At 37.7% G+C, this 25,174-nt stretch overlaps 1 protein-coding gene across 2 annotated transcripts in view; it reads right to left on the reverse strand.

Moving 5' to 3' along the window:
• The window catches only part of Cltc (clathrin heavy chain), a 70,432-nt gene that overhangs the window by 26,817 nt on the left and 18,441 nt on the right, over nt 1–25,174 (reverse strand). For both annotated transcript variants that reach the window (XM_048366589.1, XM_048366590.1), the window contains exons 2-13: nt 19,672–19,879; nt 15,232–15,500; nt 14,166–14,327; nt 11,651–11,764; nt 10,890–11,063; nt 8,643–8,840; nt 7,827–8,027; nt 4,586–4,738; nt 4,042–4,164; nt 2,077–2,214; nt 1,683–1,847; nt 1,379–1,559 (exon numbers count right to left, since the gene is read on the reverse strand). In XM_048366589.1, the coding sequence (XP_048222546.1) occupies nt 1,379–1,559; nt 1,683–1,847; nt 2,077–2,214; nt 4,042–4,164; nt 4,586–4,738; nt 7,827–8,027; nt 8,643–8,840; nt 10,890–11,063; nt 11,651–11,764; nt 14,166–14,327; nt 15,232–15,500; nt 19,672–19,879 (2,086 nt within the window). The remainder of the gene's footprint in view (nt 1–1,378; nt 1,560–1,682; nt 1,848–2,076; nt 2,215–4,041; nt 4,165–4,585; nt 4,739–7,826; nt 8,028–8,642; nt 8,841–10,889; nt 11,064–11,650; nt 11,765–14,165; nt 14,328–15,231; nt 15,501–19,671; nt 19,880–25,174) is intronic.

A 25,174-nucleotide genomic window follows, 5' to 3' on the forward strand; every position in this document is an offset into this window, starting at 1 on the left:
GCACTTTAACCTTACAGAATGATATTCAAACAATGGTTTGCACAATTCAGAAATAAATAGGAATCAATAGAGGCTAAATATTACACCATATTCCATGAGAAAGTTTAAAGAAAGTATCTAAGGTCAATGTTTTTTCACATATAATTAACAGAAAACAAGGACAAAATTTTTTTAAAGAACTTATGAAGTGCTGTCTAACAGAACTTTGTAATGATTTAATATTCTTTACCTAAATACCATTTTGGACAGTTTTTCACTTAAAGGACAGTGAATACATTTAATTTTTTTGGCCAGTCCTGGGGCTTGAACTCAGGACCTGAGCACTGTCCCAGAGCTTTTTTTGCTCAAGACAAGCACTCTACCACTAAGCCACACTCCCAGCCCCATTTAAAATTTTAACTTTAATGACTTTAAACTTAAATGGCTAAATATGGCTAAGTGATTATTGTACTAAAATGGGTAAATTAACAGTTACAAATGAATAAAACTAAGAAAACTCACAAAATCATCTGCCTCTTCTGCATAGAGCAATGATATTATAGAGGAGAAAGACGAGAAGTTAGCTAATGAACATAGTAACAGCCACCCAACAGTTACTATGTTAGGACTATACATTTGCAGTTATTTAAAAGGTGATTTTTTTAGGGAGCCGGGAATGTGGCCTAGTGGTAAAGTGCTTGCCACGTAAAAGGTAATTTTTAGGGATTGGGAAAGTAGCTTAGCGCTAGAAAGCTTGCTTAGCATGCAGAAAGCCCCTGGGCTCGATTCCCCAGCACCACATAAACAGAAAAGGCCAGAAGTAGCGCTGTGGCTCAAGTGGTAGAGTATTGGCCTTGATCAAAAAGAAGCCAGGGACAGTGCTCAGGTTCTGAGTTCAAGCCCCAGGACTGGTCAAAAAATAAATTAACAAAATAAATGGTAACTTTTAGTCCTTGGTGACATGTGGAAAAGGTGGAACTACTGGCATCTGGTAAGTAGTATTGCTAAATAATATGGGCAACCAACACTTTGCAACATGGAATTTTCCAACCACAATTGTCTATAGTACTAAGGTTGAAAAGACCAACTGCATAGTAAGTAATGAGCCAGACATGTAATCATAAAATATTATTCTATCTGAACATTAGTATCTTCATTTTAAATAATTAGGAAAAGAGCCACTATATATTTTTCTCTTAAAATTCATCTACAAAATATCCTGTGATGACACTATATGTCCCTAGGATCTCCTGTGTGAGAGCTTTAACATGTAAGCAGTAAAACTATAAAATATTAAAATGTTCCATAAAGTAAAGTGTTTAAACAATTTCCAACAGTCTGATTGTAAGCAAACCACTCTTTGGTTAACTTACGTAATTCTTAGAAAACTTCTAATTACCTTCAAAACTCTTAAAAGATTCAAAGAGTTCAATCAGAGATTGGGTTGACAGTTGTTCATGATACTTAGAAGCCACTTGAACACAGATCTGTAGATTTTGGCGAATATTAGCAGACAGCATGGCTCTGAGACATTCTAAAGAGTCTTCCACTGATAAGGATCCAAAGTAATTCACTAACCACTAGAGGAAAAAGTAAATTAAAACCATGTTGAAAGTCATATTGGTATGAAATTATCACCTACTACCACAAACACATTTTCATCATACCAATTAATCACAAATAACAAGTAATAAACAAAATACCTCAGGATTAAGAAGGTGGGTGTGAACAACTGCACGCTTTATATCATATAAGTCAGTAAAGTGTTCTAATGCGCGCTGTAGTAGGCCAGCTTTTTCACATAGCTGAGCGATATGAGCCCGGTCATAATGTGTGAACATCTGATTTCCTAGAATTGCATCTGCAACCTATACAATGACAAAGATGATGATGTCATTTTGCCAACTCTTTCATATCAATTCCATATCCAAATTATATAGATTCAATAGTGAGCTGGTAAGGAAATATGGTACAAAGGAATATGGAGGTTATTTTCTTGAATACAGAATAAACACCACATAGCTTTAATAATTTATGAAACTAAATAATCACAAAACCAGTGTTAGAAACATGCCTAAAAAGCACAAAAACACATACTTGAGGTGCATGTATAAGGTTCATCTCAAGCAATCGTGTCTGTAAAGGACCTTCGGATGGGCGGTTATTTTTCAGAGCATCAAGCAGGAATGCTGTGCACTGCTGGATTAGATTGTATTCCATAAAGACATCCACAATCTGTAAGGAGAAAAATTAAAATGCTGTTGATAATACATAAATGAAATGACAAATACTAATCAAACAACAGACCTTCCAGTTTAACAGACCTTCCAGTTTAATACATAACTGTGAGGTATAACACAAATGGCAGAATATTTGCCTTGTAAATGCTAGGTGTTGAATTCAATTTGAGTACAGTAAAAAAGTGGTTGCTGAACTATTACTTTCAGTTAAACAACAAAAGATTTTAAGGTACCATATAGCAGCAGAATGTAAACAATTTAAGTTTTTTTTGTGTTTTTTTTTTGCCAGTCCTGGGCCTTGGACTCAGGGTCTGAACACTGTCCCTGGCTTCTTTTTGCTCAAGGCTAGCACTCTGCCACTTGAGCCGCAGCGCCACTTCTGGACATTTTCTGTATATGTGGTGCTGGGGAATCGAACCCAGGGCTTCATGTATACGAGGCAAGCGCTCTTGCCACTAGGCCATATCCCCAGCCCCACAATTTAAGGTTTTTAATTAACATACAATAAAGACACATGCTATGAAACAATCTTGACTCATGGTTTTTACATGCCTTATCTTCCTTTAGAAGTGGCAGCCTGTCTTCTGTGTTGAGTCATTCACGTATATTCATTCTTTAATTTATTATCATTATTATTGTTTTGCCAGTCCTGGGGCTTGGACTCAGGACCTAGGCTCTGTCCCTGGGCTTCTTTTGCTCAAGGCTAGCACTACCACTTGAGCCACAGCATCACTTCTGGCCTTTTCAGTTTATGGGGTACTGAGGAATCAAACCCAGGGCTTCATGCATGCTAGGCAAGCGCTCTACCACATTCTCAGCCCTTTAGCTGTATTTTTTTTTTTGGGGGGGGGGGGGAGGTCTTTTCTTTTTTGGTACTAGAGATTGAACCCAGTATGTTGCATTTGCTAGGCAAGAACTATATCCCAGTCCTCATAAATTAATTTAAAAAAATATATGCATCTTCATATTTGTTTTCTCTGTTTTAAAACTGAGGATTATGGTTCAGAGACAGCCCAGGCAGGAAAGTCCGTGAGGCTCTTATCACCAATTAAGTACCAAAAGGTCAGAAGCAGAGCTGTGGGTCAAGTGGTAGTGTACTAGCACTAGCCCTGAGCAAAAAAGCTCAGGGACAGGGTTCAGGCCCTGAGTTCAAGCCCCAGTACCATCACAGAAATCAAACTAAACAAAATAAAAAACTAATATACAATTCAGTCCCTGATGGCTCATCAGGAGGCTAAGAGGACCATAGTCCAGCCTAGGCAAAAGGACTCCAACTCCAAAAATAAACAGCAAAAAGCAGGGCTGTGGGCATTAAAGTCTGTAACAGACTCTTATTTCAAATTAAGTACCAAAAACAGTAGAAAAAAGAACTGTGGCTCAAGTGGTAGTATGCTAGCCTTGACAGAAAGGAAAAAAAAATTTTTTTTAAAGCTCAGGGATAGTACCTAGGCCCTAAGTTCAAGTTGGAGGGAGAGAGAGGAAAAGGGAGAGGGAGGGTGAGGGGAAAAGAAGGGGGGGAGGGGGAGGAGAGGGGGGAGGAAGGGAAAGAAAAAGACAGCAAAAAAGAGCTAGGTAAGAACTTGTTTTAAGTATACAGACAGACACAGATTTAATTTCCAAGCTCTAATTCTCTACAGTACTGTTTGAAGTCAGATTTCCCCTACTGTCCACCTTAATGAATTAGAGCCACAGCACCACTTCTGGCCATTTTCTGTATATGTGGTGCTGGGGAATTGAACCCAGGGCCTCATGTATATGAGGCAAGCACTCTTGCCACTAGGCCATATTCCCCAGCCCCCAGAATTCATTTTAATATTCTTACCTGTGTAATATCAGCAAGAGGCTCTTCATCCTGAACTAATATTTGAGCAAACTGCTGTCCCTGCTCTGGACTGATACGCATTACATTTCTCAGCAGAAAGATCCAGTCTGGAGTATAACCAACCTACAAGCGGAAAAAGATTTGAACCTTGTCAAAAGTGTTTTTTTTTTTTCTTAAAGCATTTAAAGATCTTTTCTACATTAATACAGAAATACTAGGGAAAGCACAAGTTCATTAGACCTTGGAGATAACATTACTTGAACAAAAGACCCATGAAGTTTGTCAACTTAGTCAATGACCACTATGACTTAACATAGTCAATGGCCTATAACAGGTTAAGCCTGCATGTTCCTACGCATAAACAATTGTCTCCTTTCTAAAAAAAAAAAAAAATGACTTCTATACATGACAGCTAAGATAACAAGACTTTTCCAAGTAATTAAAAAAATCTTTTAAATTCACTATTAAAATAAAACAGTACAGACTACTATCTCTCAACAGTTTTAAATAAATTGATGCTGAAAATCAATTTCATTGAACTCACTTTTTTAGCATATAAAACAATCTTCTGGACTTGACCTGTTTCTGCAAAGCACTGGATGACTTTACTTGGGACATTAGCCCTGAGGTACACACTAAGTGCTAATGTTGGGTCCACAGATTTTACAAGATCACCCAGTTCTTCAGAACATTCCAGCTGTACAAAGGAAAAAGAGATTGGTTAGTGATCTACAATAGCAGCTTCATAAATAAGTACTTCTTCCAATTTTCCTTATAATAACATAGTGGGTACATAAAATATACACTTTCCCGAAACATACTATGTTATAACTCTGCAGGAATTGTGATTAGTAGACTGTTAATATTATATTTACAACAACGTCTCAGTAGAACTCTCTCCTACTAAACCAAAGATGGAAAGTCCAAAAAGACTTCACATACTTTTGAATATTAGAACTATCTTGTTAGATATATAACTACTTTATTTACAGTTAGAATGCATACTTTTTTTTTTTTTTTGCCAGTCCTGGGACTTGAACTCGGCCTGAGCACTGTCCCTGGCTTCTTTTTGCTCAAGGCTAGCACTCTACCACTTAAGCCACAGCACCACTTGTGGCCTTTTCTATGTATGTGGTGCTGAGGAATTAAACCCAGGTCTTTCATGTATACAAGGCAAGCACTCTACCACTACGCCATATTCCCAGCTGAATCACATACTTTTATCTACTAAAAGAATTCAGGTATGTCCATGTGTTCCCAAATTTCCAAAAAAGAATCCAAGTGCTTTTTCCATTATGTTGCTGGGTCTTAGATTCAGGGCCTTCCTTACAAGCTAGGCAACTGTTACACAACTGAACTACATCTGTAAAAGCCCTGTAATTAAAATTTTAATGTAATATTGTCAAATGAAAATTTCATATTGCTGGCCGTGGTGGCACACTCCTATAAGCCCAACACTTGAGAGGCTAAGGTAGGAAAATCACAAGATTTCGACCAGCCAGTATCACATAGAGAAACTGCTTCAAATAAGGAGAGAGGGAGGAAGGAATTGAGGGAATTGGATGAGGCTCACCCTAGGGAATTTACAGAAATTACAGTTATAAGGCAAGACACTAACTTTACAAGGTTAAACAGATGAAAATGATACAGTATTTTATGTAGTATTCAAGCAGATACCCATGCACTTTTCAATCTGGCTTACTCAGCTTCTCAATTTGCAAATCACTTATCTAAGAATTCTGCTTTAGATGCTAGTTTTGATTTTCTATTTCTAATGGTAATTTCAGAAACAAGTTCTTTTAACTGGTATTTAGTACTGAAAGTTAACAAGTTCTACCAAAGTCTGTATATCTTATACTAATAAGAACTGACAATGTGTCTTTTCTACAAATAAGCTCCATTTTGGCTGCCACAAAAAATGAAAAGTGACACAGAGAAGCAAGCTGTCAACCCTTTACATAGGTCAACTCAGTTTCCTTGCCTATTCTCATTCTCCTTTATCTCAACCTATGAGAACAGACCACAAATACTCATTAGTGTGGCTAGGAACTATTCTTCAGCAAAGATCTTCCAAGCATCCTCCAATACCCTATACAGTTGCCAGAAGCTGGGTCAAAATAAAAAAGGGCTTAGAATTAGTAATGTAAAAATAATACCAACATACTGAAACATGCTGAAAGGTCTAACTACTAAGAATGTTCTTAACAACGAAGACAGGGCAATTCAATAGCACAACTTCATGCAAAAAGGCTGTTCATATAGTTGTCTAAGTGTCTATTACTTCTCTGTCACTATATTACATAAAAAATACACCCACTCACTGGGTACCAGTGGCTCACACCTACATATCCTTGCTACTCAGGAGGCTGCGATCTGAGGATCACAGATCAAAGCCAGCCTGGGCAATAAAGTCTCTTTGTAAGACTCTTATCTCCAACTGAGGTGGGGGGGAAAGTCACTAGTGGAACTGTGACTCAAGTGGTAGGTGCTAGCCTTGAGCAAAAAAGCTTAGACAGAGCCTAGGCCCTGAATTTAAGCCCTAGACCCAGCATACAACAAAACAAAACAACAAAAAACACATAACACGACAAAGAGAAATTATGTTGTAAGTGAATTGAAAAGACATAGAGAAATTGTACAGAACAAAAACTGTTTTTCACATTACACCAATTAATATTCTGTGAAAACACTTTCAAACAGTTATTTCATTACTAGACTGATTTGCTGGTGTGCTTGCGTGTGTGTGTGTGTGTGTGCGCACGCGCGCGCGCGCACGCGCACGCAATGGTCCTGGGGCTTGAATTGAAGGCCTGGGTGCTGTCCCTGAGGTTCTTTTGCTCAAAACTAGGGCTCTACCACTTAAGCTACAAGCTCACTTATAGCTTTTTTGAGCCACAGCTCCATTTTTGGCTTTTGTAGGTAGTTTAGTAGAGATCAAAGTCTCCCAGACATTCCTCCCTGGACTGTCTTCAAACTACTATCCTCTTACCTCAGTCTCCTGAGGAAACAGGATTACAAGCATGAGCCACTGGAGTCCAAAACCCCACAATTTGCTATCTTTTCAAAGATATGTATGATCTGCCTGCTTTTTGGCGGTGGTGGTAGTAGAGGGGGTTGGCTAAACTCAGGTCCATTTAAGTCATGCCCCCAGGTGTTTTTGTCTTCCTTATTTTTCAAATAGGATCTTGCAGGTATGCATGGGCCAACCTGATGAGGACTGAGCTATTCATACTTCCAACATAGAGAAGATGAAAGACATGTGCCACTGGTGATGGGCAATATGATCTGACATTATATATTCTCATTGAATACTCAAACATGTTAACTGGCAGCGAATACAATTTTTATGACATTTTGGAAGTTCTAAATGAAAAAATGTTGTTTGCATGTGGTAATGACTGTGCCTACCAAGTGTGGAGTCTGAGAGGTAAGATTATATCCCTATGTCCAGATAAGTTTCATGTATTCTGACAAATGTAATTGTATAAGGAAATAAGTATCTTACATTAAGGTTATCCTAAAGCAAAAGGATAAGAAATTACTTCCAGGATTAACTATCAATCAAGAATCTTGCAATCTACTTAAAAATTGAAACCAAAGTTATTTCAGCTCAACATGTGTAAAAGTAAGTACTTTACCAAGTAAGTCATGTATTTTACAAAATGTATGATCTTGTTCTACTTCTATAAGCAATAAGTAACAAACACATTTCAGCATAAACCATTTTAACTTGCTAACATGATATTTAATCAAAGCAAAATTAATCAATTTACAATTTAACATACCTTATCTTCCTTTAACCATTTCTCCAAAAGCTGTTTTCGTCCTTGTTGAAGTACAGGCCTACATAACTCTAAGGATTCATATTTGTTCAGCTGGCCCTGGTCTAAAAGGATTCCAAAGTACTGAAGTAAAGGTGAAGTTTGACCTGGCTGAGCTGGAACACTCTGGAACCGACGGATAGTGTCTGGAGTACGAAGAATTCCCTTAAAAAAGGAAAAATGTTAGGGCTTAGGTCAATCTTCATTAAAGGCTTCATTGATCCACAAACTCCTATTTTTAAAACCTTTGTTTTAGTGATATAAAATTATTCAGAATCAGAAATATGCAACTTAATTGTAATATTCATGCACAAAATAATTTGTATAGTTATAGCATATTTGTGGCTAGTTATTGAACCAAGTTCTCATTAAATTACGTATCTAATTTGTAGTTAATTTTGGTCAGAAATGTAAGGTCTTAATCCAATACAAACCAATATAAAGGTGGATGGACATAAGTTCAACCCAGTTACTAATAGCTTCTAAATATCTATCATAAATAGAATTCAAATAAGTAGCTATATTCAAACAATAATGAAACGAACTACTTAAAAATCTTGTCATATGTATCTATATAGATAGATCTTATTCTTTAAACATTCTGGGTCTTGAAACATATAAATCTAGCAGCACAGATAAGTAATTGTCATATATTCAAGTATAGGAAAATGTAACCTGAAAGCGACTGGTTTCTCTGTTTAAACTGATTCTTCCTCTACCAGTATTAGAAATAAACAATACTCAATCTAATCATCGCAATTTCATTTTACAAATATTTACCTTTGGTGCATTGGCAGCCACCTTTGCGGCCTCTGAGTAATTTCCCTGGGCAAAAAGAGCATTAAATTTCCGGGCAAAGAGTTCCTCAGCACCAGCTAGGTTGTTACGTACAGCCATTCTCAGAGCCAAATCAGGATTCTGCAGTACATTGGTGATGTAAGGAATTATGTTTTCTTCTTCCACACAAACTGACAGGACCTGCAATTTCATGATTAAAGAATAGCTGCATTATGCTCCTTTGGATGTAAATAATTACAAGTCCATTTAGAACAGGCTATTACTGAGTGACAAAGGTATTCAAACTGTGCAATTTTGTTAACTACTTTCTCGCTAAAATAAATTCTAAAAGGATTTTTAAAAGGTCAGAAAAAGACAGCTAAGAAGATTTAAAAACAAGTGCCATTGGTATGAAATCATTTTGGGGTTTCAAAAATTCTTCAACAGGCTGGGGATATGGCCTAGTGGCAAGAGCGCTTGCTTCGTATACATGAGGCCCTGGGTTTGATTCCCCAGCACCACATATACAGAAAATGGCCAGAAGTGGCGCTGTGGCTCAAGCGGCAGAGTGCCTTGAGCAAAAAGAAGCCAGGGACAGTGCTCAGACCCTGAGTCCAAGCCCCAGGACTGGCCAAAAAAAAAAAAAAATTCTTCAACAAAAGTTATCTTCCTAGTCATATTGTCAAGACTAATTGCTTTGATATCATTCAAGAGAGGCACATACAACTAAATAAATGAAAGCTACTGAATCTTTCAAACTTTGTCTCCAACTGGCTCTAGAAATAGAATTAAATACAGGTAAAGCCCCTTTTTAATGAAGAATAGTCACTAAGAACTAGCAAGTTTAATCCAGTACCAGAAGTACTATGAGAAGGGATACATAAGTCAGAGGGAACATGAAGCAGAAATGCATAACTAGGTCTGGAGTAAGTTAAGGAATGGAGAGGAAGAGAAAGATTCCCTGAACCTAGTCTCTGCATTCCATTTTTCTAAAACAAATAGGGGGAGGGACTTACTGGTTAGAGGAACACTAGTAAATAGCAAAACCAGTAAGTGCAAAATATTTTTTAAAGAATTCTTAGCTAGTTTTCAGAAAATAAAGTGTTTCCTGGTAGAATTTTTTAATTCCATTAAAACACTAGAAACACACACACACAAACGAAATACTTGCCAGATTATATGGAGATAGTATCAAATGTGACAAATTCAGAACAGTGATTTTTTCCTATGCAACTGGTAGCTTTCCAGGCATACACAACAAGTACAGTAGCTTATCACCTTCTAACACTAAGTATTTAGTCACTTAGGGTACAGATTAGGTATAATTTTTATTTCTACAGTTCATCTTCATCTTGGAGATAATATGAAGAAAACTCCTATAATAATGACAGTCTATCAAATAAGACCCTAATAAGTTTCTTTCCACTGAGTTGCTTTTGAAATTGAATATAATCTTAGATGGCTATATGTCAAACAGATTCTAGAAGACAGAATCAAAAGGCTTTTATTCTTGTACTTTAGTGCTTTTAGTTAGGTATTATTTTTTTTTCTTTTTTTTTCTCAAATTTTTATTATCAAACTGACGTACAGAGAGGTTACAGTATCATACGTTGGGCATTGGATACATTTCTTGTATTAGGTATTATTTTTTAAGATAAATTTTATTGTGTGTATTTTAGACATACAAAATGTAAAAGCTGGATGTGGGTGGCTCATGGCTATATTCCTAGCTATTCATGAGGTTAAGAGATGAAGATAGAGGGCTGAAGCCAGCCTGGGCAGAAAAGTCTAAGAGAATCTTATCTCCTCTATTGAGTAAAAAGCCAGAAGTAGAAGTGTGACTCAAATGGTAGAGTATCAGCCTTGAGGGAAAAAGCTGAGCAAGAGTGAAGTCCTGATTTCAAGACTTAGAAACAGATACATATAAACAGATACATATAAATAGCAATGGTCATTACAGTTAGGCTAATAAGCATTTACCTTCCCATGTGTTTTACTTATTTTGATAAGAATAGTTTACTTATTTAAAAAATCATAATAATACAATATTAACTTTACTTGTCAGGTTCTGGATATGAGATCTCTTGATTAATCTTTTATGTCTGCTATTTGTATTCTTAGACTTATATTCCCTGTTTCTTCTTTACTTAACCCACCATGTATTGCTTTCTGGTATCCAAATTTACTTTTTGAAAAAAGCTAATGATACTGTTATTTTACTTTACTGCTTTAGTGTCAAGGTTTCCTTACCTGTCCCTTTCTGTTTACTCCAATTATTCCAGCAGTGGCTTCGTGAGGTGCAGTAACAAATATTGTTTCTCCACTGATTCTGTTCATGTAGATGCAGGTACCAGTCTCAAGATCATACAGGTGGATATAGCCATACTTTGTAATCAAAAATACCACATCATGCTTTTCACTGATCTGTACAAAGAAAATCAACACTTAAAGTAATTCTATTTTAGAGATAGTAAAATTCTACAACTTTGTCAAGAGGCTCATGTAAAAATTAAAGTAATGTTTAAAACTCATTTAACTCACTGTTACAATACATTTAAATAGGGGATATCCCAGCTCTTACATAAAACATCAAAAAATAAATGAAACCTATAAGACAAAAAGAGTAAAGATAATTCTGATAATTTTGGATGACCCAATTTGCAGATTACATGTATGTTGGGGTATTATTTTCTCCATTTCCTTAATAATCTTAAAAACTACTTAAATCAAATATGAGCATGGTTTGAAATAACTTGTTTTAAAGGAGGAAATTTGAGGGCTGGGAATGTGGCTTAGTGGTAGAGTGCTTGCCTAGCATGCATAAAGCCCTGGGTTTGATCCCTCAGAATCACATAAACAGAAAAATCCAGAAGTGGTGCTGTGGCTCAAATGGTAGAGTGCTAGCCTTGAGCAAAAGAAGCTCAGGGACAGTGCCCAGGTCCCAAGCTCATGGACTGGCAGGGAAAAAAAAAAAAGGAAAACTTAAAGTCTATTTAGTTTACTAAAAATACCTGCATTGCAACAGGAAAGTCATTTTGTGCTTCTGGAGGAAAGAAAACATCCACTGCCTTCTTTGGAAATGGTTGGTTCCCCGTGGGTGGTGTGCCAACTTCAATAATATGTAACTGTTCAAAAGAGAATAAAGTGCATACAAATCTGAATCTTTTAGTAGTTCATCATAGTAGGTTTATTTGAAGCCTGAAAGTAGAAACCAGAATGTCCTGTAATAGATAAACTGTGTTTGGCATATTTATACCATAGAATACTCCTCTATAATAAAGAAAGAAAAAACTCCTATAAACATTATGCTAAGTGGGGGTGAAAAGTCACATATTATAACTCTTCTATAATATCCCTGAAGCAACCAAATTACAGAAATGGATAATTAATTAGCAGTTGCTAGGGATTAAGGATGGTGGGAGAAATGGGAAATAAGTGACTACAAAGTAACATGTGTCTTGAATTTACTAGTCACAAAATGACACAGACTTAAACAACTGTACTAGAGCTAATTCCTGCTTTCTCATCTATACTATAGCTATATTAAAGGTAGTAATTAGGAAAAACCAGACAAAAGGCAATGGAGGGCTGGGGATATGGCCTAGTGGCAAGAGTGCCTGCCTCATACACATGAGGCCCTGGGTTCGATTCCCCAGCACCACATATACAGAAAATGACCAGAAGTGGTGCTGTGGCTCAAGTGGCAGTGCTAGCCTTGAGCAAAAAGAAGACTGGCAAAAAAAAAAAAAAAAAAAAAAAAACGCAATGGAAATTTCTCCGAATCTTTGTAGCTTCCTACACATATTATTTCAAAATAATAGGGAATATTTTATACCTCAAATATTCTATATAAAAATGAAAGGTGTAAGTCTGCAACCGGTGGCTCATGCCTATAGTCACAGCTACTCAAGAGGCTGAGATCTGAGGGTTGCAGTTTGAAGCCAGCCAGGGAAAGAAACCCTGTTAGACTCTTACCTCCAGTTAACCACCAAGAAGCCAGAAGCAGAGCTGTGGCTCAAATGGTAGACTGCTAGACTCAGGCAAAAAAAAAAAAAGCTCAAGGAGAGCATGCAGGCCCAGAGTTCAAGCCCCAGAACTGGCACAAAGAAAGAATTTGTCCATCAGGCTGGCTTAGCCTCTTCAGTAGTTAAAATAACAGCTGTGATCCACTGGTTTCCAGCTTCTATCTTAATTTCTAAAAATTGCTTGAGTATGGACAAGGGGGCAAATATTCTAACAAAGCAGTAGTTTTCTGCTCTGTCTAGAATCTAAATCTTCTTCCTATTGGGGGAAAAGAAGGATGGTACTCATTTACAAGTTAGGATGTCAGTCAAGTAGAGCTAATCTTTTGTTTTAGAAGTACTAAACACTTGTTTTCCATAACCTCCCAAGCTAAGTTACAGGAGACATGACCTTGTCTACAATGGACTTCAAACTCTGGGAGCTCAAAACAGAGTTGGTTTAAGACTTCAGAGATTCTATTCCAGCAGTGAAAAAACTGAGGTACTATGTCTCCAGGAGTGAGTAATGCCGCATCGTAAAAGCAGTCTCTCAAGGGTCCTGCGGCAAGTTTTTTGGCTGGAATTTTGGCTAGTGCCTATTCTTCCTTTTTTTTAAAGCATTTCCCAAGCTCAGTTATACAGCCATCCTAGCTACTGTCAAGCATTCAATATTTTTTCACAAAAATTTTTAAGCTCTATTGAACTAGACCTTCTTTTTTACTATCTATAGTTAAGGATTCTTAACATACAAACCACTACAATATGTTCAGGTAAATTCTAGTATACAATTAGGATTGAAAATTTCTATCTTAAAGCTATCTCTAATAGACAATCTCTAACTCAAACCATGGCTTACATTTCATTTATATCAAGTCACCTAGGAAATTTGTTTTTGAGGCAAGATCTTGATATTTAGTCCCAGGGTGGTTTTGAACTTGCAATTCTCCTTTGTTTCCCAAGTACTGAGATGACAGATTGGTGTATGCCATCATAACCAGCTCACCTAGAAAATTTTTAAGTGCTGCTCATGGATTGTAATTACTAAGTCAGACATCCCAGAGGTACAGCATATACAAGTGGATGTTAGAACTCCCAAGGAGTCTTTGTAGAATGAAGCAAACACATAAACAGGCCTTTGACAAAAGGCAGTCAAAGTAACCAACTCATTAACAGAAAACAAGACATGGTAGAGCTCAATTCCATTGCTTAGCAGACTAAGACAGAAGGACCGAGTTCAAGGCCAGCCTGGGTTACATAGTGAGATCTTCTTTCAAAAACAATTAGTATTACCCACAAAGAAAAAAGAAGGACAATTTTTTTTTAAAAGCTAGTAAGAAAATGTTAAAAGCACATCATTCATTGCAGACAACTGTTATGAAACAATTTTAAATGCATTTACAACAAACCTGAATATTAAAAGATTAATAAAAGGAGAAGTCCATTCTCTCATTAGTCTTTTGAATTTAGACAATTAGTAGTCAAAAGATAAAGACCCATCAATATAAGTACTAAAGCCAAAGCTTACCTTTCCTCCAGCTTGACCCCGTACTGCAAAACAAAATAACGTTGATTCTTCTGCATTTCCTTCCATCTTAAACTGTGCAAAGCTAGCCGCATGTCCTTCAATGGGTTGAGACACTTTCCTATCTACAGAATATAACTGCATAGCTCCTACCACACGATTTTGCTATGAAGGAACAAACAAAATGAAGATGCAATGAACCAATAATGCTCAGATTCATCTACTAAACAATTAGAATATGATGCTATCTTAAGAAGCATTTATAACCTGTTGTTAGTCTCTTAGCAATATAGATTTGATGCATCCTAACTAAAAATCCAGCTACTAACATCTTATTTAAGCCTCGGGTGAATGTTTAAAATATGCTTCCATTCATAGGGGGGAGATAGGAAAGCAGAGACTGGAAGAGAATGAGGGAACAAAAGACACTGTACTAAAGGAAATGTATTTATTACCTGACTCATGTAATCTCTCTGTGCATCACTCCTATGATAATAATAAAGTAAATTAATAATAAAATAAAATATGCCTTCAACCATATTTGTGTGTGTGTGTGTGCGCACACTGGTGTGGGACTTAACTCAGTGTCAGGGCACTGTCCTTGAGCTTTTTTGCTCAAAGCTAGTAATCTGCCACTTGAGCCACAGCTCCACTTTTGACTTTGTTGGTGCTTAATTGGAGATAGAGTCTCACAGACTTTCCTGCCCATGCTACCTCCAAGCCATGATCCTCAGATCTCAGTCTCCTGATTAGTCAGGATTACAGCCATAAACCTCCAGTGTCCTGATCTTTTCACTACCTTGTGAAAAAGATATAATATTCATTTAGTAGAAGATGCTTATACCAGAATAAATTCCAAATCATTCATACTGAAAATCGATTCCTATTCAATGTGCAAGAGCTAAACAATTGATGAGTACTTAACATTTTGTCAGTACAAAGTTTTTAAGCCAAGAAGCTTTATTTTGAAAAGAAAATTGTTTTCCAAAGTAATGCAAATTTAACAGAATTGAGTACAAAAGACCTAACTTCAAAATAAATAGAATTTTAGGCAAGAGAAAAATGTTACCTGTGCAGATATGCCAGTTAGAAGCAACCACTTTTGTTTTGCATCTGTGCGATAATTGATAATCTGGCATCCTGCAAGGCTAGAATGACGGTCAAACATTTTCACTGGCTGAGACTCTCCTTCCATACTCCAATGATAAACTGCATTATCCGTAACAAGAGCAACCGTATTCAATGAGATCCATTTCCAAAAAGTGACATCATCAGTCATAGTATGGGCCTTCATTTTACTTTTCATTTCAATGTTAAATATCTGAAGAGTTTTCCCAGCTAAACAGAAAATTAAAAAGTTATGAATCATTAAAAGGCATTCAGACTACATTAATACCTAGCTAGACTTAGCTTTGAAACACCTAAAGTAATTCTACCATAGGACTAATAACCAACTACAAAAGTCGTACTAATAGAGCAACAGCCATTAAGGAGGTAACATCTGAGACTATGCACACAATCTACATCTATGTATGTCTTAAGCAAAAATTATAGGACCTCTAATAAATATATCAACAGTGGAAATGCATGGCTTCTACTGGACTCTATTCCACTGGAAAAAATCTAGAGAGCAGCTTTCTTTATGACAAAAACAAAGTTGTAGCCTTAATATTTGTAAGTATGCTTCTTTTATAGGCAAAAGTTATTTATACACAGGACAACACAAAGAAAAGGGCTATTTTCAAGAATGAAGTTATCATTATCTAACTATATCTTGTAGAACCTGCTTTAAAAAAAGGATGCATTTCAATTCTGCCATGTTACTGTTAAGAAGTACATGCTGCATTTAATTTGTTTAAGATACACAGGGAAGGTAAAGGTGCTAGAGGGAAGGAGAGGAGACAAAAGTAGAGGACAGTTTCAGATGCTGTTAATATACTAGATCTAAGAACAAAGTTCAAGCTTCATCCAATTAAGACAGCAAGCATTTAGTAAAGGAGGATGAAATTTGCCTTGAGGGTTAAAAGTCCACTGAGTCAGATGCAAGGGCTTTTCATTGTAATTTGAAACCTATCACAGTCCAAAAATTGATTACATTGACTTTAACTGGGGTCAAAGCCCACAGCTATCACTAGACTATCAAGACCAGACCCTAGAGACTTAGGAAAGCTCCATTTCTGAGCCACAGAGAATCTGGCTCCTAAAGGACAAAAATTTAAGAGACTAGAAGTAGGGGTAGGGTAGGTGGGAAACAGACAAAGCATAACAACTTTGTACTACAACGCTCCTTACCAAATATGCCAAAACTGCTTCTATAAGACAGAGTATGTTACTCCCAGCCCGTATAGTATGTAAACCACAATCAGACTTGAAAAATTGTGAGAGTTAGAGTCCTGTTTATAAAAAGAAGTCATGGGATTTAAAACTGGCATTGAAGGAACAGTATTTTATAATGACTTACTGTCCTTTGCTGCCTTCTCAAACCACCATATTATTAGACTTTTACTACTTTTCACAGGAAAGGGGCTGGAGTTATGTTTAAGTAGGAGTATATGGAGAGGGGGCCAAGGGTGGGTAGGTTAAACCCTAATAAGGACAATATAAATGTACACAGTTATGATATACTATTCTGCAATGCTCTGAAAAATCTTTTCAGTATATTCTTTTTATGGAACAGGACAATAACTAATACAATCTAATTTAAGATAACTCACCATCTGCACACATAAGAAAGCATTAAGAAATGTGATAAAATAACAATAATATTAAAATAGAAAAGAATTTTAACAAAATTAAAACGATGGCCTTTTAATACAGAGGTGTAACACTTGGTAAGCACTTTAAAATCTTAAGGAGGTTGAAGAGCGCTTAATACCTTCAAGCGTAATATGTTACAATTTTTTGTTCTGTTTTGTTTTGGTCATACTGAGGATTCAGGGCAAGTGCTCTATACCACTTGAGCAGGTCCTGTTGTCCAAGCCAGTCTCTAACCTTGATCCTCCCACCTCTGCCTCTGAAATAGCTGAGAGTACTGCCATGCCTATATTTTTTTTTTTAATGGAAGCAAAATGTTTACTACCACGTTATCTGGTCTCAGGTAAAAGCTGGGTCATCTTTTCTTTCTTCTTCTTTTATTTTGTGCCAGTCCTGGGGTTTGAACTCAGGGCCTAAACACTGCCCCTGAGCCTCTTTGTGCTCAAGGGTAGTAGTCTACTTCTTCTTCTTCTTTTTTTATTTGCCAGTCCTGGGCCTTGGACTCAGGGCCTGAGCACTGTCCCTGGCTTCTTTTTTTGCTCAAGGCTAGCACTCTGCCACTTGAGCCACAGCGCCATTTCTGGCCATTTTCTATATATGTGGTACTGGGGAATCGAACCCAGGGCTTCATGTATATGAGGCAAGCACTCTTGCCACTAGGCCATATTCCCAGCCCCAGCAGTCTGCTTCTTGAGGCACGTAAGGCACAGGTCCACTTCCAGCTTTTTGAGTAGTTTATTGGCCCCCACTCCATATACTCCTACTTTTCTGCCTGGGCTGGTTTCAAACCTGATCCTCAGATCTCAGCCTCCTGAGTAGTTAGGATTACAGGCATGAATGAACCACTGGCGCCCAGTTGGATCATGTTCTCTTAAAATGAGATCTATTTCTGCCTTAGCTATATGCTAATTGTTTCACTATCTTTTTAAGTCCCTACCCATCATTACTTCTCAACTAGTATAACAGGTTAAATATATATATCACAATCTGAATATTCAAAATGCTTCAAAAAAGAACTGAGAAAGTTTTAGATTTCAAAGCACTTCTGAATTATTTTCAGTTTATGGATGCTCAATCACAAAAATCCATGAAAATTCTCCAAAACCACCAAAAAACTATTCTGCAAGCATTCTTTAATAAGGAATACCCAACCTGTTTAGTCAAGTTTAAGACAAGTGAAGAAAAGCCTACTTTGAAAGTAAGCTGGGTATCAATGGCTTATCCCTGGAATCCTAGCTACTACAAAGCCCAAGATCTGAGGACCATGATTTGAAACCAGCGTGGGCAGGAAAGCTCATGAGACTTATCTGCAATTAACCACCAAAAAGCCAGAAGCAGACCTGCGGCTCAAATGCCTTGATCAAAAGAAACTCAGAGGCAGCATCTAGGCCCTGAGTTTAAGCTCCACAAATGGCAGCCCCATTCCCTGCCCCCCACCCCCAACTTCAGCACTTCTAAAAATTCACCCAAAATTTTCTTCTCAAAATTATCTCACTAGGAACGTTTTTCCTCCTACTATTAAGAAAAATAAGGGCTGGGGATATGGCCTAGTGGCAAGAGTGCTTGCCTCATATACATGAGGCCCTGGGTTCAATTCCCCAGCACCACATATACAGAAAATGGCCAGAAGTGGTGCTGTGGCTCAAGTGGCAGAGTGCTGGCCTTGAGCAAAAAATAAAAAAAAAGAAGCCAGGGACAGTGCTCAGGCCCTGAGTCCAAGCCCCAGGACTGGCAAAGAAAAATAAGAGCAAAAGGCTACTAAACGCCTTCTGAAGGGTCACTCCACTAGCATCTGATTACTCTTAAAATTTTGAAATCTAAGGAATCAGTTACATTCTCATTCTAAAATGTTTTAGGAGAGGAGGGGCGCTCCCAAATAACATGAGACTACTCAACTCTTTAGACTGATAGGTTGTACAGTTCCCTGTTGTTCAAATGAAAAATCTGGCTGGGTGTGGTGGTACCTGCAATCCCAACTACTGAGAGTTCAAGGCCACCTGGGGCAACTCATATCTCAAAAAAAAAATAATAATCAAAGAAAATAAAATGTTAGTCTGAATAAACTCAACTACTTTGATTCCAAAGCTTAACATTTACTTTCACTTTTACACACACATACCCCAGTGTAAAAGATAACTTGATTAAACAAAACATAAGCATAAAGTATAAAAAGAGAATGAAAGAGAAGTTATCATAATAACAAATTCTAAAATGTTTAAGTCTTAATATCAGCAAGTTATGTGTTACTATAGAATATGATCACTTAGGGGCTGGGAATATGGCCTAGTGGCAAGAGTGCTTGCCTTGTATACATGAAGCCCTGGGTTCAATTCCCCAGCACCACATATATAGAAAATGGCCAGAAGTGGTGCTGTGGCTCAAGTGACAGAGTGCTAGCCTTGAGCAAAAAGATGCCAGAGACAGTGCTCAGGCCCTGAGTCCAAGCCCAGGACTGGCAAAAAAAAAAAGAGAGAATATGATCACTTATTTCCTCTACCCAGAAATCATTTTAGCAATTTCAGCAGACCACACATTTAAATTTTAGATTATTTTAAAAATTAGAATTATTTCAAAATAGATCTAAGACATTTCACAAATTCTATGTAAGTCATGAAAGCTAACTCAAATTCAGTGTTAGTCTTAACTTTGCAAATCTATTTAAATTTACTCAATATATTAAAAAAGTAGACCCTCAGAATTATATTCACACAAAAGAAACATATAAGAGTTTTAAGAAAAATTCAATCTTTTATACCTTTCAGTGCAATTACTTTGCTAGCAGGATTCATGATGGCGCTGTCTGCTGATATTGGTCTTCGAATTGGATTGCTTGGGTCATTCATATCAATGATTACCACCTGGGCCTGCTCTCCTACTTTTTCTCTAATGCAGATGAATTTGTCTGACTCCATAGTTAGGGTACTGAAGCCGATGTTTGCTGGGTTAATACCCAGGTTCTGGAGCTGGAAAAAAATTAATAAGCCATGTTACCAAGAAAAACTTGACATATATTGTTATCACTATAAATCCCCCCTTATGTTAATACAAAGTCAACAGTGACCACTCCCTTACATGGATTAGAGTAAGGCTATTAATACACAAGTAGCTGGGTGCTGGTGGCTCACACCTAGGAGGTAAAGAAGTGAGGACTGAAGCTGGAAGCCAACTTGGGCAGGGAAGTCCATGAAACTCTTATCTTCAATTAACAACCAAAAAGTGAAAAGGGGAGCTGTGGCTCAAGTGCTAAAACACTAACCTTGAGTGAAAAAAGCTCCAGGACAGAACCCAGGCTCTGAGTTCAAGCCCCAATACAGGCAAAAAAAAACAAAAAAACAAGACACACCATTAAAAAGTAGACAGAGCCAGATAGCTCATGTCTGTAATACTACATGCTCACAAGGCTGAGGCCTAGCTGAGGATCACAATTTAAAGCAAGCACAGGCAGGAAAGTTTGTGAGACTCTTATCTCCAAATTAACTAGCAAAAACAAGATGTGCAGGTGTGGCTCAAGTTGTAAAAAGCCAAGTAAGAGCATGAAGCTCTGAGTACCAGCACACAAAAAAAGGAGAGAGAGAAAAAGATTTAAAATATTAGAATTCTTAAGTGAGAGTGAACCAAGGCAGATTTGACAGTGTGAAGAGGACCTATAAGTTGTAAAACAACTGAGTTATAGACTATAAAAAGCTTAAAAAGAGCTGGGCAGAGGTTGGGATTGTGACTTAGTGGTAGAGTACTTGCCTCGCATTCATGAAGCCCTGGGTTCAATTCCTCAGTACTGCATAAACAGAAAAAAGCCAGAAGTGACACTGTGGCTCAAGTGGTAGAGTTCTAGCCTTGAGCAAAAAGAACTCAGGGGCAGTGCCCAGGCCCTGGGTTCAAGGCCCAGGACTGCCCCCCCCCCCAAAAAAAAAGCGCTGGGCAATGGTTGCTACATACCTCCTAGCTACTCAGGAGGCTGAGATCTGAGGATCAAGGTTCAAAGCCTTGAGTCTCAGGAAAATCCCTGAGACTCATCTCCAATTAACTACCAGAAAACTGGAAGTGGTTCAAAGTGGTAGAGCAGAAAAGCACAGAGCTAGCATCCAGGCTGAATTCAAGTCCCAGGGCCATCATACACAAACCAGCACACACAAGAAGGTTCAGAAAATAAAAAACACCATCTTTGCCTTACCTCATCTCCCTACCTATACAATTTCCTTCCTTAGAGACCACCATTGAACTGGCTGAATCAAATCAACTGTATTTTATCTAAATTATTTTGCCAAATCTTATACTACTGGTGTTTAAAAATAACCAGGCAAAGATCTAAGTAAGATACATCATTAACTAAGAGCCAGGCTCCAGTAGATCACACCTATAATCCTAGCTACTCAGGAGGAGGCTGAGATCTGGGAATTTCAGTCTAAAGTCAGCAGGTGCAGGAAAGTCCATGGAATTCTTATCTCCAACTAATTACCTGGAAGCTGGATGTGGAACTGTAGTTAAGGTCAAGTAGTAGAGCACTAGCCTTGAACAAAAAAGCTCAGGGGGGGCTGGGGATATGGCCTAGTGGCAAGAGAGCTTGCCTCGTATACATGAGTCCCTGGGTTTGATTACCCAGCACCACATATACAGAAAATGGCCAGAAGTGGCGCTGTGGCTCAAGTGGCAGAGTGCTAGCCTTGAGCAAAAGGAAGCCAGGGACAGTGCTCAGGCCCTGAGTCCAAGGACCAGGACTGGCCAAAAAAAAAGCTCAGGGACAGTGCAGACCCTGAGTTCAGGTCCCATGACTGACACACACAAGAGCAAAGATTAAGAAGCTATATTTTATTTTCACTTTCCTTTAATAGTTCATTGATTTCTGGCATAGCTAGTTATAAAGTGTAGTTATAATAACTTAGACACTGAAGTTTCAGGGGCAAAGAGTCAAATAACTAACCAGTAATATAAACACTGTTCTAAAGTATATTATTAACCAGCTTTAAAAGTAGATTCTAGGAGCTGGGGATATGGCCTAGTGGCAAGAGTGCTTGCCTCGTATACATGAGTCCCTGGGTTTGATTACCCAGCACCACATATACAGAAAACGGCCAGAAGTGGCGCTATGGCTCAAGTGGCAGAGTGCTAGCCTTGAGCAAAAAGAAGCCAGGGACAGTGCTCAGGCCCTGAGTCTAAGCCCCAGGACTGGCAAAAAAAAAAAAAAAAAAAAAAAGGTAGATTCTATAATGCAAAGCAAATGAAATATGTAACTTATAATGAATTTGGTTACAATAAATTATTACTTCTTGACTTTAACTTGTATTTACTTTCATTTCCAGAACTGAAAAGATAAATGCGTAAGTTGTCCCCCAAACACAGAAAAAGTGCTATGGGTGGATTTTAGAGAGGCCTTTTACAGACTTGAGTGATTTAGCTGTCTCAGCCTCATAGGCACTAAAATTATGGTATGCAACATGTGCCAGCTGAGCAAAGATTCCTTATACTCTTGAAGGATTAATGGATAGTAGTAACTTTACAAAAACGGGGAGAAATATCCCAATGGCTAATGAAAATGCCTGAAAGCAGTGTGTTATTCTGTGAGAACTGTGTATCTCTTATCCCTTCCAATTCTTTTTTTTTTTCCTTTCTTGTTGGTTGTGGGGCTTGATTTCCGGGCCTGGGCTCAAGGCTAGCAAATGCTCTACCACTTGAGCCACTGCATCACTTCTGGTTTTCTGGTGGCTAACTGGAGATAAGAGTCTCACAGACTTTCCTGCCTGGGCTGGCTTTGAACCCTGATTCTAAGATCTCAGCCTCCTGAGTAGCTAGGATTACACTGACAGCAGGCTTTCTACCAATTCTTTACCAACAGCACTTCTGAAATTAGCAGTCACTGTTTAAGTCATTCAGTATGTAGAAAATATGGAGTGACAACATCAGTCAAGAGAAAGTAAAAGCAAAGCAAGGATATAAAATAGAGACACTATTGCCTAAACCAAAGTTTGATTCTAACAAGTCCTTATTACCCCTCAATTTCAGATGCAGGCATAAAACAAGTATAAGAAACCACTATAAGAAAAGACAATAATGAGAAGGGAAAAAGGAAAACCCAAGCCACCTCTATTTTCCCCACAACTTCATATTTTTTTAAATGCAAAGCAAAATATGTGGCAACAGCACTGAACTTCATTCAGCCTCAGGGTAATTTACTTCCAGGAAAAGTGAAAATTTGGTTTTAAAGGCCTGTGGTCCTTGTGATAATCCTTACACTATACTTCTTGATCATTAAGCTCTATTAACGGAAATATGCATTTGTATTCTTTATGCTCTTCATCAAGAATGCACCATACTGGGCGGGAAATGTGGCTTAGTGGTAGATTGATTGCCTAGCATGCATGAAGAAGCCCTAGGTTCCATTCCTCAGCACCACATATATATATATAGAAAAAGTCAGAAATGGCGCTGTGGCTTGAGAGCTAGAGTACTAGCCTTGAGCAAAAAGAAGCCAGGGAAAGTACTCAGGCCCTGAGTTCAAGCCCCAGGACTGGAAAAAAAAAAAAAACCTACAAAATTAAACAATAGAGAACTGGGAAACTCTTTAACAGTACTATATGACTAAATTCATATGGTGGTGCTAGCCTATAGTAATCCTAGCTACTTGGATGCTGACCCCGAAGAAAATCCTATTCCAAGGAAGGGGTACAATATAGTGAAACAATGCCTCAAACACAGCAACATTTAAGTGATGGCCATTTACCTAAGTAGAGAACTACTTTTTGTCCTCATAAAGCCCCTCCTAGTTGTTAGCAGCTGACATATGTTCCCATTAGTTAACATTCCCATTAGTTGGATTTGCTTCTGACTCTTAAAATTGGTTAAGATCTTATCCACACACACACACACCCTTTTTTTTGCTAGTCCTGGGCCTTGGACTCAGGGCCTGAGTGCTGTCCCTGGCTTTTTGCTCAAGCCTAGCACTCTGCCACTTGAGCCACAGCGCCACTTCTGGCCATTTTCTATATATGTGGTGCTGAGGAATCAAACCCAGGGCTTTTGCCACTAGGCCATATTCCGAGCCCAAGATCTTACCCTTTATTACTTTAAAAGAATGCCCAACACACTCACCAATTTCCCTGTGACCTATTCAAAATAGAAACATGGGAAAACAAAGACTAATAGGATGACCAGTCATTATTAATTGTAACTCTAGCTTAGGAACACCCTTAAGAGTAGAAACATATAAAGCATTACCATGTAGATAACTAGTCTAGTAATACTTGTAGATTAAATACACACACACACACACACACACACACACACACACTCTCTCTATATATAGCTAGTCCTGGGGGCTTGAACTCAGGACCTAGAACTCATCTGTCCCTGAGCTTTTTGTGCTCAAGTCTAGCTCTACTACTTTAGCCAAAGCTCTACTTTCAGCTTTTTTGGTGATTAACTGGAGATAAAAGTCATATGGACTTTCTTTCTGCTAGTGCTGGCTTTGAACAGTGATCCTCAGATTTCAGCTTCCTGAAGTAGTAGCTAGAATTACAGGCATAAGCCATCGGTGACTAGATTCCAAATATATTTTAAACAGGTTTGTTTTTCCAAGCAACACACTGTAACTATAAAGTATTCTTAGTCAACTCTACCACAGGAATCGAACTGACTGAAACAAACCACAGGTAAATTTAAAGGGCATACAGTACTCTCCAAATTTACATTACTTTCAGAAATCATACATAATACCCAAACTACAGTCATTTTTTTCTCAGTTGGAAAATGTTGCTTTTTAAAAAGCATACCTTAAAACGTACTTTGAATATTCTAGAGTAAATTGTTATTTTGTTTTAAGAATGACATCAACAAACTTCAATCCAATAAAAAAGGTTATTTTTCAGTTATTACATGTATATGGTACAGCATTCAAAGTGTACAAGAATAATATGAAAAGCCACCCACCCCACTTTTCTAGTAATAAATGCCTCTCTTCCTCAAGAGATTAAGATACATTTTTACATATTAGAGATACTCTATAGCAGTGGAAAGTATATATTTCCATTCTCTTTTAAAAAAATGTGGGAAAAATGTATAAGAGCATACTAATTATCAACTATTTCTTTTTATAGATAAGCACAAGAGCTCTGTAACTGGGTTTCCAGACTAGATTTTGGTCAGCAAGTAGCACCACTTTAGGACTTGACAGTTTAAACCTAGGTTCCAGAAAATAAATAGCCAATACAAAATTTTGGAATACCCTGGAGTTACTGTTATAGATCCTCTCAATTTGGATTGAATGG

This window comes from Perognathus longimembris, chromosome 17, assembly GCF_023159225.1.
Source record: "Perognathus longimembris pacificus isolate PPM17 chromosome 17, ASM2315922v1, whole genome shotgun sequence".
Lineage (NCBI taxonomy): Eukaryota > Metazoa > Chordata > Mammalia > Rodentia > Heteromyidae > Perognathus > Perognathus longimembris.